Source organism: Osmia lignaria, chromosome 7 (assembly GCF_051020975.1).
Source record: "Osmia lignaria lignaria isolate PbOS001 chromosome 7, iyOsmLign1, whole genome shotgun sequence".
Lineage (NCBI taxonomy): Eukaryota > Metazoa > Arthropoda > Insecta > Hymenoptera > Megachilidae > Osmia > Osmia lignaria.
The window spans coordinates 6,237,111-6,250,798 of NC_135038.1; the positions used below are offsets into that span (position 1 = coordinate 6,237,111).

At 46.7% G+C, this 13,688-nt stretch overlaps 1 protein-coding gene across 2 annotated transcripts; it reads left to right on the top strand.

The window, feature by feature from the left end:
* The first annotated feature begins 24 nt into the window (after positions 1-24).
* Zip48C (Zinc/iron regulated transporter-related protein 48C) lies at positions 25-13,437 on the top strand. Of its 2 annotated transcripts, none has more exons than XM_034324899.2 (6): positions 25-498; positions 1,305-1,554; positions 2,494-2,645; positions 2,719-2,804; positions 10,597-10,854; positions 11,983-13,437. In XM_034324899.2, the coding sequence occupies exons 1-6, from the start codon at positions 391-393 to the stop codon at positions 12,059-12,061; spliced, it is 933 nt and encodes a 310-aa protein (XP_034180790.1). In that variant the 5' UTR covers positions 25-390; the 3' UTR covers positions 12,062-13,437. The 2 variants fall into 2 exon arrangements, with proteins under 2 accessions (XP_034180790.1, XP_034180789.1); XM_034324898.2 differs by having other exon boundaries at positions 26-498; positions 1,305-1,686; positions 11,983-13,431.
* The last annotated feature ends 251 nt before the right edge of the window (positions 13,438-13,688 follow it).

A 13,688-nucleotide genomic window follows, 5' to 3' on the forward strand; every position in this document is an offset into this window, starting at 1 on the left:
CGAAAATTACATTCGGCGTGACGCGCGACAAGTAGAAGCAACCCCATACGTGTGGTGTAAAGTCGTACAAGTATGTTCGTCCGGTCTCACGTAAACGTTCTGTGTTGTATCCTGCTCGGAGATCATGATTCACAAACGTAGGGACAAACTCGCAGAACGAATGTGCGCGCGCGTGTGATGGTAGCAATAAAACGATAGTAGCAGCACTGTTGTTCGCTGGTGGTAGTAACCGTGCCGATGAAGGCAGTAGTGGTGGTGGCGGTTGAGATAAGTGCGGGGGACTGAATGCACATCAGCGGATGTTGTGTCCCACGAAACAGTTTCTCGTGGTGCACGTTGCAGAGGATATGTGGTATAGTTTAAGGTGCCGAGGGTTGTACGATTGACACAATGTTAAAGGATTATTCGCCGATCACGCAGGCGCTCCTAGGAACGTTATTTACGTGGGCTCTCACTGCAGCGGGTGCCGCACTCGTCATCGTAATTCGTGGAAAACAAGTGAGTTTATTCACCTCTATCTTATTTTCATAATCGAACAATGTCTTCGAACCGTTCAATCTTTCATCTTATTTCATTCTAAACAAACGATAGTATATTTAGTTTTAATCCTCCTTTCGGAGCACATTCTAACCTTATCCGAAGTACTCCCTTTGCGCGGGAAGGTGGTCATTTTTTAAAAGTCGTTACGATTCTGTTCTCAAGGTAAATTTATATTATAATGAAATTCATGTGCAATTTTATTCGACTCGTTAAGATATCACGTATCGATACGCGGTTTTTATTGCTTCACTGAATAAATCTCAATTTTAATTAATCTTAATGCTATATTATTGTAAAAGTCGAGCAATTTTTTCCGCTCGTCGTTAAAGTATAAAATTATCATCAAAATGTATATCGATACATTTCATTTTACTTAAACCTCCTATCGCCGAAAAATAATATACAATTCAAATTTTAATTCCAATTGATTCAAGGTTATCTTACATACCAATGTAATCTGTATCGACGTCATCTGATAATCTACATTTACCATTCTATCTCTAAATTTTGTTAATTGAGAAACAAAGATAAAACCCATCGAAAAGAAAAAACTTACTTTACAATCTATAGCGCGTTGAACAAATATTTTCTCAATTTACTTTATTTCTTCCTATAATTAATCCTTTTCTCCTTGATCAACCTTGGTAAGCGCGCTGTTTAACTTCAGACAGAAAATAAAATTCGTCGACTACGAAGGTGAACGATGAATGACGAAAGAGGAATAATCGGTGAAAACTGAAAGGATGAAATTGATTTTGTTTCAGCGTAAACTGTTGGATGTCAGCCTAGGATTCGCGGCAGGCGTAATGGTAGCGGCAAGTTATTGGTCTCTACTGGCACCTGCCATCGAAATGGCCGCAAAAAGCAACGTTTACGGATCAGAAGGCGAATACGCGTTCGTACCGGTTGGAGTTGGATTTCTCGTAGGCGCGGCTTTCGTTTACGGGACGGACGCGTTGATATCTTCCCTCGGCATTCAGTCCCCCAATGTGCTTTTAGCTATGCAGTCAGTCGGTACGAAACAAAGACGCAAGATCCTTGCAAAACTAAAGAGTGACGAGGACTTAGACGATTATGATCAGTATAACGACGTACAGTTATCCGATGGAAAAATGTATACACAAATTGAGTCGACCACCATAGATGGTATCTTACTTTTTACTTGTAACATCCAATTCTCTCTGTAGGCTTGGAAAATGGGATCAGTTCACGATACACCTGTATTATATTATGTCTCTATTTGTATACGTCAATGTACACTCGCCCCTCTTCGCTTTTTCATACAAAGCAAACGATAAACTTATTCAGAAATAAACAATTGCATCGACGCATGCATCGTACGCGCTTTTCCTAGCGAGGTAAATTGATCGTGTTTTTTTTTTTTTTTTATTTTTATTTCTGATAAGTATATCGTTTTCCCTCCTAACAATTTTCTCCAATTTTACGTTATTTTTATCGTTTGGTACGTTTGTTAACGCGTTAGATTGCTTCGCATATAGAAATTTATATTAAAAAACACAATAGCGTACGCATGCAAATATTCTGAGAGCAACAAAAGGAGTATGCACGATAAAAAGAAACACAAATATAGTATCCGGTTGTTTGAGTTAGTTGCATCGTCAGCGTAATGCAATTAGCGTGTAAGTTATATCGGTATATCATGTGATCTACATACCGAACGAAAATTCCACGAATTGACAAAACTGATCTTATTAATCCTGCCTGCGGATCTAACGTGCGAAACGTTAAAGCAAATGAAACACACCGGGCTAAACAATTCACAAGCTTTACAGAAGCTTTTCGCTTGCTTTGTCGCAAGAATAACGGAGAGAAAGAAAAATTTATCGCTTATAATTACATACACTAAGCTTACTTGTTGATTTCTGTGATTACTGTGATTTATGACAAAATGTTGCGATGCTAAAATGCCAGTAAACCAATGCCGTTTTTTAGGTTTTTACGAACAAAATAGCAGAAGGCGTCAAATCGCAAGGATAAACAGACCAGAAGAGCAAGGAGAAGTCGGGGCAGTTTACGAGGATCCTAACAATGAATGCAAAAATAATCAGTGGAGAAGAGTATTGTTGCTAGTCGTTGCTATTACGGTACGTAAATTTAATAATGGTCAAAGTCTATATATCATAAGTTTATCAAAATCATACTTTTGCATCAAATTAGGTGCACAACATTCCAGAGGGGCTTGCAGTTGGAGTCGGATTCGCGGCAGTAGGCAGTAGTGCATCAGCAACTTTTGAAAATGCAAGGTAAGCGAAACGTTTACGTTTTAACGAATCTCAAGAATATCTCGGCGTAAATCTCGTACGCTGGTTATCGATGGGGTGTTAATTGTATGTAAAATAGGAGATAAAGGAAGTAAGTACGTCTATCGATATTGCGCCATTAAAAAATACGGTGGAAATAGAATTTTAGTAGCGGATCACTGCGCTATGAATAGTATCCAGAGTAGGCTATAACTATATTTCGATCAAACTTTAATACGTGCAATCTAAAGTCGTTCGGTTAGATCAATCATGCCTATCAAATTCATTATAACAAATCACCCGGCGTTGAACGGTTAAACCGATCGCTTCAAACATTCTCAGAGAACATGTTCGAAACGTTCAAATTATATCAATATTTTTTACTCATTTTATTTTCTTCTTCTATGAAAAAATAAAATATAAAAATGTGTACCCCTAATTGGAGCCATCGAGTTATCGACAGTGGTAAAATATCGAGTTAAAAGATTCGAGCAAGTTGATCGAATTGCCGGTAGATGGCAGGGTCGGTGAATTTCAAGAGGCGCAATTTATGAGCGCGTGATAGGAGGTCTCCATGAATGAGTTCTATGGTGGTCGGCGCGAGTGCCAGCCGCAGGCGAAGTTTATTGGCAGCGGTGTGTGCCCGCGGCGAGGGGAAGGGCACGTGTGGCCCTGGAATTCAACGAGCCCTAGGCGCCGCGCATTCCATTCCAGCTCGCCTCTCTCCTCCTCCTCTTCTCCTCTCCTGGAGACTTGTCCCGAACTCCGGTCTCCTTACGCGCCTTTAACTTTGGAGCAGCGAGATGCCTACGGTGACGTGTACGACTAACACATCTGGATGACGTTGTTTTCATTTCCACCGAAGTCGAGCGAATAACGTAAACCTTATTTATAGAAAATGTCAACGATAATCGCTCGTTCTCCTATCTCGGACCTTCCTCTTGTTCTCCTCTTTTTCACTCAAAGATAGGCCGGAGTTATGCTTTTTATTCTCGCCCCGTATTCGTTCGAATCTTTTCCACTGAAAATTCATTAAGAACACTCTTATCGAAAGAACGAAACGAAACTTCTTTACAAACAGCGGAGAAAATGTGATTATAATTATCGGTACGATTGGCCGTGTACGCGAATAGCTCGCTACATCGTGGATCGTTCGTTAACGTACGCGAACGTACTCCGCGTAGCTTCGTTCCCGTTTTCCGCGATCGATCGGCATGAAAACGGACGGTAAAAAAAGAAAAAGATAAAACGAATGCTCCTGGTCGAGACGATTTCTCGATACGGAGTTCAGCCCGAATTCCGAAGCATTCGAACGACGCTGTGCTCGAACGTCCCGAAGCGAAGATTACAAGCGTTGGAGGCACATTAAGAATCCGTGGAATGAGCGGATCGTGTCGGCGTTTTCCTTTCTACCGTGCGATATAATTAAGAAATCCAGATAGAACGATCGAGCCGATTGGAATCCGTTGGAAGTGAAAGCTAACGAAAAGGAGCAAGGTCTCGGGACCTTACGGGAAGGGAAAAATGATTGGAAATCGAAGGAAACTTTGAACCGCGTACGGGATTCTGGTGCAAGGATCTCCGTTGTTCGAGGTTATTTTGTTCATTCTGATATTCGAGAGAGTCCGCGATAAGGGGAACGACGTAAAAGCGGTATCTCGCGCAAGTTTCCCGGTTATGAATGAAACGTTGGCTCGGTCCGAAAGATGACCCCAGCCGATAGATCGGAGCGGTGCGTATCGCCACGCAGCAGTTCGTGCTATGCGTACATCGTTATCGATGCGCGTGTTTCTTTAGGTCGTTTATCGTCGTCCGGAGAAAAGTTGTTCGGTCAAATAATTCTCGAACGAGCAATTAACGATACGTATTCTTCTTAATTATTCAACGATTATTGATTCGTAAGCCGTGACACGACCTAGGTGGAAAAGAAAGATTCCTTACGGGAACGGATCGAGAGGGAAGAAACGGCGAGAGGTCGCTTAGAGAAGTTGAATCGATTCGCGATAAAGAAGCTCGTTCCTCTGAAGTAACGCGACCGACCTGTTTCGAGGAGCGAGGAGCAACAAACGCGCGTCCTCGTTCGGAAAATCACTCAGCCTTCAGCATTTATCGACCCAGCATGCCCTTTTGTAGCCCAACTCGTTCGTAACGAGCGACATTCCGTTCTCACGACGATCGCGCGATCCAGCCTGCTGGACCCTTACGTACGTTCAGAGGCCGGCTAAACGGTACGAACTTTTGTATGCGAGAGCTTTTTGAAATGGAAAACATCGTGTCGAGGATGGAAATGAATTTTTACCACGGCAATGCTTCGAGCGATACGTGTCCTTTTCAAGGAAAGGTTAGTCGAGCTCCATTCGAGACGGGCAAAGAATCATGAATGAAAGGTTTCGCAGTTTATACGGTAGATCGTCGTACCGTCTGTCTGGAGTTATAGCGGAGGAAGAAGGGAGAAGAAATAGAGCGAGAAAAAGAGAAAAGTACGCACACAGGTTGGTTGGTAGGAGGATGGAAAGGTGGGCAGCCGATAGGAACGAGGATATTTGCGCTCGTAAAACGCTCAAGGAGATCTGGTACTGACTCACCTTTCGAGCCGCCCCGATTTTTCGCGGAATCTGGATTCGTCCTTTTCCTTTTTTTTTTCCCCCCGACCTTTTGGAGATTCGCGTAGCTCCGACCCTGTACACACGCTCTCTGTTGCGAGTTTAATAAGCCGAGAAAAAGCAAATCGATCGTCATCGTTTGTTCGCGATCGACGTTGCTTGATAATAATCACCTTGTACGGGAAGGGCGAGGAGATTCGATTCGTTCATGCCGTCGCGTAGCGAGAGAGAAGTGTTGTAATAGAGGAAACGGTGAAGAAGGAGGAATGGAAAGGAGATCGAGAAAGAGGTGGCGTAAAAACAGAGGAACTACGGAGTGGCGGGTCGGCGTGGCACGTAGATGAGGTGGTGCTATGTTAAACATGGCGCCGGACAAAGCTGCCGACGAAACCACCTCATTTCGGTGCTATCCTCCTGTCTGTCTTATTATATACCGTCCGACCGACCGACCAGAGCTCACGGTTCCTCTCTGTCCTCCTGTCTCTCTACTCTTTCCTTTTTACTCGACCGCTCTTTTCTCTTCGCCTTTTACCCTTCCTCCTTCTAACTCGCAACGTTCTTTTTTTTCTCGACTTGCACACCGACTACCTTTGCTACCTTCCAACCATTCTAGCATCGTTAACCACCTTACTCCTCGAATCGATCGTATGATTTTTCGGCCACGAGTACGGAGCCGAGTTACATTCGCTCGGTAAAGAAACCGTTTCTATCGTTTTCGTAATCGTTGCACTTTGTACCTGGTGCTTATCGCACGCGGAAAGCCAGTACTGACGTGCGTTAATAGCAACGGAAGTCGGTTACGATATACTGCTTCCCGCTTAGCCTCGCTGAACAGCGTTATAAGTGCACGTGCGGCGCGATAGGTACGCGGCTCGGTACCTTCTTCGCGACAAAGTGCCTTCTGTTGTAGACGAAATTCATTAACCCGGCATGTTTGTCCGGAGCCTTCGGTTTAGATTATAGTTTGGCTACAGTTGTCTCGGATTATCTTACGAATTACAGCCAAAGATTCTCTCGTCTAGCCGATTACCACGTACATTCGTTGAACCGCTATTGTTCACGGACGAAGGATTCTGAGAACCTGACTCGCGAGACGTTCTCTAAGCTAGCGACACTCCGATACTTTTTCTCGACTCGTGTTTCCTGCTCCGAGCTCGCCAACTCGCGGCTCACCCTCCTCTACTTAACCCTTTTTCCCGTCTCGTTTCCGGATACCGAACGATTACCGATCGAAAGGATAAAGACGGGGCGCGATAGGATGCAGTTTTCTGGAAAATCGGGGAAGAATCGATCGAGTAAAGGATCGACGAGCACGTTTGTCATTGTAACTTGCTACGGCACTCTCCTCTCCTCTCTCTCAATTCTCTCTGTCCCACTTGGGGTCTCGGTTAATTCGTTTCTCTTTCTCTGGCATCGGCCGATGCACCGGCGCGGCGGTGCACGGTGCAGCGACTTCGCAATGCTTGGAATGCAGCGGCATTACGCATGCGCGCCGCGTACCTTACTCGGAACAGACCAACAGCCGGATCCGTTATGTCCCTTGACGACGACCTCGGGATCGCTTCTGCAAACTATTCGACAAAACTAGCGTCTTTTTTTTTTTTTTTTTGCAAATCGAGCCATTTCTTTCCGCCCCGCCCGTCAAACTCGCCGTGGACACCTGCTTTCGGTATCTTGTTGCCCTTCGGCCAATCACCTTGCCTGTCTCGCTTTAAAACTCTCCGCCGTTATTGTTGTTCCGCGTTCAGCTAATTGAAACGAAACTACCTCTCGACGTGGATACCTAAGAAACGTGGAATAGAAAAGTTTTCAGTAGAATCGGCTAGTTTCCTCTCTATTTCAGGATAAGACCGCGCAAGGATACACCGGAGGTTGGTTGTAGAGAAGAACGGGGTTGATCTTGGACTTATGATTTTACGGTGTTAGACCGTGGCCGGTGGCCTCGGGACTCCGAGCCGAGAAGAGTCGGAGAGCTCAGCTTGGCGTTGGTGGAATGCGGGACGGGCAAATCGCGGTCGGCCCGCTTGCGCCTCGTTCCCATGCATTCCTTACTCCCTCTCTCGTTTCCCCTCGCTCTCTCATCTTTGCGCCCCCTTCTTCATCCCCTCCTCTCTCTTCTTCTCTCTTTCACACACACAGAGACACACACAAACTAACACATTCTCTATCTCCTCTCTCCGAGATCGCTCCTTCGCTCCCTTTCCCCCAGCCTCTCTATCCCCTTTTTGTCTTGCTCGCTCCTTACTTTTCTCGTACACCAGCCACGTTTATACGTGTAACGAACATACGTTTCCCTCCTCGGCAAATCCCTATCCCTCGTCTATCTCTATCTATATCTTTCAGGTTCACCAATCGCGGTGCCACCGTGTCCCACCCGAAAGTTTCTTCGCCTTTCTTTCGAACATCGCTTCGATTTTCTCTAGCCCCGGTCGACCCGAGCACGCGTTTCCTTTCAAAGTCGCGATTCGACGCGAAAAATTGCTCGTTATCGTATCCCGGATGATCGAGTTTTGCCGCTGCCTCGACACGGTAGTCGGGTTACGCGAGGGATCGATGGAATTCGTGCTGGTGAACGCACGGTGACCGATCGCGTATAAATGGCGCGACGATTTAGTTTTAGCGAAACTATCTCTTAGCTCCTTTTCTTTCTCCTATCGCGAGGACGACCGCGAGACGTCCTAGCTCGTCGCGGAGTTGGACACCCGATGTCGTAGAGAAGTTGAATAACAGCTGTCGGATATTTCTACGGTCAAAGATCTCGGGAAAAGTAATTTACGATCCTTTCGGTCGTTGCACGACCACGACGGAGAGGATAGGTGTTGCCACGTAAGGACAACCGCGGCCTTATGGAATGCAAAATGGCGACTCTGATGCGTTCAACGAAGCCATTCGTCCGCCATGTTGGTACACACCGGTAAACCGTGCTGTTACGTTCGATATAGTCGGCCAAGTTGGAGCGACCAATTTCTTTAGATTCATTCGGGCAAGAAAATTTTTACGCTTGTCCTCTCGCTAGACCACCGAGTTAGCGCTCGATCGAATATGCGCGTATAACGGTGTACGGTTCTGCTTCGACTTTGACTCGTGCGAGCACCAGTACCAAACTCGTGCTACTTTTTTCCTTTCATTTCCTCTAATAGACAGCTAACCAGTTTGGTGAGATCTCCTCTTTTTCATCCGCCAACGGAGATCCTCCGTTTTCGACTCCCGAGACAGCGCGACGCCCTCGCGCAATTCCTCCGGCGATCGATCGATTTCTAATTTAAAAGGCAAACCTCTCGATCGCGATCTCGTTTTCTCGATGTAAAACTCCGATGACAAGGATTGCGAATTAAACAACAGTGGCGAAAGTATTAAAAAAATTTATGAATGGACGTGTTGGTTCAAGGTATCCCTCTCTCTTTCGCGAATCACGTAGAAGCATAGTTGGTAACTGGCCGAGTAGCGATAAACGCTTTCTAATCTAGAAACGAGCGACAACTGGAGAAGAAAGGAGAAGATACCGGCTAATGGCCTCTTCAAACATTACTTTGGCACACGTGCGTCAATCGGGTTAATCGTTCCGTAAACTGCTAATTTTATTATCAACGCGTCGAAAGCGAGCGAACGGAAGGAGTGTCGGGAAGTCTTTCGAAATCGATCGTTAGATGAAAAATGAAATCGGGTACCAAGAGCAGCCGACGTGACCGTGGAAATCAGAAGGAAGTATCGGAGAAGGAAAAGAAACCGTAGAAACGCTTGGAACTCGTAACAGAAGGGAAGAGAAGAGAGGAGGGAGAGAGGAAAAGAGAAAAGAAGGCGAAGCCAGGGTGGTAGAAGGAGAGGTTCGTTCTTGGAAGTCGGGTGACCTCCCCTGGTGCAACCGGCGAACAGCCGGACCCGACGGGTTAACTGTACAACCACTTATGTACGTCGATGCCGTAGGAACGCGACGACGATGCCATCCCATGAAATAACGCGCGTCGCGTCGCATGGCATGACATACACCATACCATGTGCTCAGCCTGTACGAGAGAGCGCGATCTACACCGTGGATCCTGCATCGGAAAGAGGAGCTTGGATCGCGTCATTCATTCACCTGCTACAACAGCCACCTCACCGTTCTATGCCAACCGACCAACCAATCTATTGTTCCATCTTTCGAAATTTTAAACGATCGCCGACGATATACCTGAAACACCTCGTCTACGCTATCGACCCCTCTTTTTCTACCCCCTGTCTTCTCCCCTTTCGGTTGCCTCTCCTCCAGACGAGCTCCTCTTTCGCGTTCGATCATCCTTAACTTCTCAATCAAATTCCACCGGTCGGCTCCCTATATTTCGCCTCGTTCCCTTGTTTTACCGGCTGTCCGATCTCATCTATCCGACTCGGATCTTTCCGTCGAATCCGTGATACCGTTTTCTTCTGTCTCGCGATTCGATCCGAATCCATATCCTAGAAAATTCCATCGATTCGAGGAATTTTTCTTTTCCCTCGTCTGGATATACCTTCGTTTCCCGCAAGTCGCGAATCGTTCGATTTAAAAGGCTGGAAAGGCCTTGCCGCGAAGTGGCAGTACGGTATGCCAGTGTTCGCGTCTTCTTGTCTGCGCGCGAACGTTACGTATATACACGTACACAGGATCGTGTTGGTTCATTCACCTGCTAGGTAGCTCGCTCTGCCGCATTCCCCTCTACCCTCCTCACCTTATCTTCTTTCGTTCAATCCGTCTGACTTTCTTCGTTAATTCTCCGCGGTATCGATCGTTGCCTCGTATATCACCATTATCGATCCGTACCGACGCGACGTACGGTAAACGAGTAGACGAACCCGATGGAATGTTGGTTAGAAACTGAAAAGTTCGTTCGTTTAGAAGAAACAGATCGATCGGTCGCTTTACGCGACAGGTGAAAATTTCACTCTGTTCCGTAAGATTAAGAGAGGATTCGTGGAATAGCCAGGGAACGGGATTATTAGCTTAGCAGCAAGCGCGTCCAAGGTAGCTCGCGGCTGGAGCAACTGGAAAAATCTAGAGAATGTCGAAGCCGTCGACCAGTTTCAAGAAGCCACCGCGACCAGGGGCAGAGTGTGGAGAGTTGGCTCGTGCAAAGAGCCACCTTGTCTCGTCGCTTTTATTTTTATCGCGATCGAAACGATACACCTTTTCCTTTCTCGTTTCTTTCGCTGAAACTCGCCGGGACTTTCTGTTCCAGGAATCTCGCGATCGGTATCGGCATTCAAAATTTTCCCGAAGGATTGGCGGTGTCTCTGCCACTTCGATCGGCGGGTATCAGCACCTTGAAGAGCTTCTGGTACGGTCAACTGTCAGGGATGGTGGAACCACTGGCCGGCGTGCTTGGCGCAGCCGGAGTGACGCTCGCCGAACCTATGCTGCCTTACGCGCTAGCCTTCGCAGCCGGTGCAATGATCTACGTGGTGATCGACGACATCATCCCGGAAGCGCATCAAAGGTTCGTACGATTTCTTACCGTTGCATGGAATTTTCGTCGTGTTCGCCTTACACGAAAACGCGAAGGTAGTGTACGAATTCGAAAAGTATCTCGATATCGACAGTGGCGTAGTTAGCTTGGCATCGGTAAAACGGACGCAACGAATTTCTTTCCCAGGCCCGACCACCTAGCCGAAGGCGCATTGTCATTATAATTGCCTTCTTTTGTATTTCGCCTGCGATCTAACCGTCCTGCTCGGATACCCGAGAGTACAGTATATACGCGTGTGCACGTTACACCTGAGATACCAAAGCTCGGTCCGCTCCCTCGGGAACCCTACGATGCCTGGAAAATACAAAAGTGAAAATGTATTACCCTTCTAACGGGTAAACCGTTGCTTCGCTGGCTTATTTTTTTTTTTTTTTTCACACGAAAGAAAGATGAGGGGGAATAGAAAGGTGAATGTCCACACGAACGGACGGGCGCGATTTTCGATTTTCGTCCTTTCGCTCGATTCTTCTCAATTCGCACGATCCTTTGATCGTTCGAAAGAGCCGCGATAACGACGAGGACGGGGAATGCCGTTCGTTCTGGAATCTCGTAGCGACCAGACGGACACGAGGACGATAATGGCTAATAAAAATACAAATTTCTGAGGCACACCGAAAGGAGGTATTTACCGCGCGGATATGATTGATGTGGTAGAACGCCCACCGAAACACAACGGCGCATTTCACCGGCCGTTAAAATTGATGGCCGTGTATAATTTACGAAATCAACAAGCCGTGACGTGCAATATCGGGTACGAGCGTGTGTGCTTTGTGTGTGCTTAATCCCTACTTATAGCACGAAAAGCCTTTTATTTCTCGCCATCCTGCTATTCTTTCTCTCATCTCCGCCGCTTGTGCCACCTCTCTGTACCTGCACCTTCCGCGCGTATTTCGTTTTCGTGCGCAGATTTCATATATTTCCATCGTCGTATTTTTCATTCGCCGTTCCTCTCCTTCTCCTTCTCGACGATCGTTTCTCCATCGAATTCTCGATATCACCGTCACCTGGTCTCCTCTGCCTAGCTGTGGGAAAGCATGCTCCTCTCCGTCGACAATTGGACTCTTTAAACAATACGTATTTCTTCCTTTCTGATTGCAGTGGAAACAGTAAACTCGCCAGCTGGGCCGCCATCGTTGGGTTCCTGATAATGATGTCCTTAGACGTCGGATTAGGGTAAAAATCGTTTGTCGCGCGCGAAATTAGAGAGAACTCGCGATGGAGACGGAACACGATTCCACTCCTATTCACTTCAAGTATTCCGCGAGAATGTTGATTTCCTCTTCGTGACTCCGTCGGTCGCAAAATTCCTAATCACTTTTATCTCGCGTCACTTTAGCTGTATTAGATAAATTTGTCGTTTCGCTGGCACCGAGAGTTTAAAGCTAGCGTCACGCGCACAGTCAATCTCGAATTACCCGCGTCGATCAGATCCATCGAGACACCTTACTTCCATGAATCTAGTCCCCCGTTGGTCAGTTCACAAAAGTCAATTCAGAAATCAATCAGGCGACGAATCGACCTCGTTCGTGGCATCGAACTTCCACTGTCTCAGGGAAATAAACAAATTGCTTCTCACGGTTTTTCTTCTCGTTCGACGGTAATCTCGCGAAGCTTGCTTCGTTGACACCGGAAACGCAAGTGAAATCGACGAAAAGCTTGCGACACGTTTGCCAATGTTCGTTCGGGAAGGCGAACGTAAAGAATCGGTGCGGTTCCCTGCCACGTTGCGCAAGATTCCCTCTACACTATTTTCTTTTGAACGAGCTTTCTCACGGATAGCAGGAACGTCGCAATCTCGATGCGTGTTTCGCACGACACGCGTGTAGCCGTCTCGAGTACACCGAGTACACGGCTACGTAATCGTCGCGTCGTTTCCAAAAAGTTTTCACCCGTTCGTGGACCTGGGTGTATCGATGCGTTTCCTTTCCGTTTAGACGCGTAAGTTTTACAAACTGCCATCTTGCCGCATTGCCTTTCTTTTCATTTTCTTATCTACTTAACGGAACACTCGTCTGCCGTTCCAACGAAACACGCATCGATGTCTCGTGCGGTTCTTCGTTCTAAACGATTACACGTAACATACCTGGAACAAGGTTTCCTCCTGACAAATCTTCGGATAGATTTAAGGAATTCACGCGTTAGTATTACACGTAGAAAAATTAGAGGAACTAGATGAGCGTTTCGAGAGCAAAGTAGCCTTCGTCCGTGATCTCGATCCAGACGTCGTCGTCGTCGTCGTCGTCGTCGTTTCTGTTCGAGAGATTTGGGTTTGTTAACCAAGTGTTAAGCGAGAACATATCCACGATCGAGAAGCGAGAGGTTTTTCAAGTCGATCGGTGTTCGATTCGAATCAATTTGCCTTACGAGCAAGTGAAACGTGCGAAACTTTCCTCTGTTAATTCTGATACATTATGTGTATAAGATGCAATAAAAAGCAAAGTACGAACGAACTACCCTGAATTCGATGCGAAATTCCGTCCAAGTCTATCCTGAAACGCGTAAAGAGAAACTTTAGGTAAGTAGATGGTTACCGGAAGCCGGGGATCGGGAACGGCGAAGGGAAACATTCGATCGTTGACGCGTCGTCCGTATTCCCGATAGGTGAAGAATACGTAGACGTGACGTGCACCGACCGGGAATGTTAGTCCGGTAAGTGAGTTCTCGTTGTCCGCGAGGCGCAAGATTCGGTGAAACGAGCGTGCAGTATCGGAGCGGGTCGACGCATCCCCTCGTCCCGCGTCTCGCGTCTCGCCAAAGTTGCATAACCCGAAGAGAGTCGAGGCATGAATGGAGCCGAGCGACAG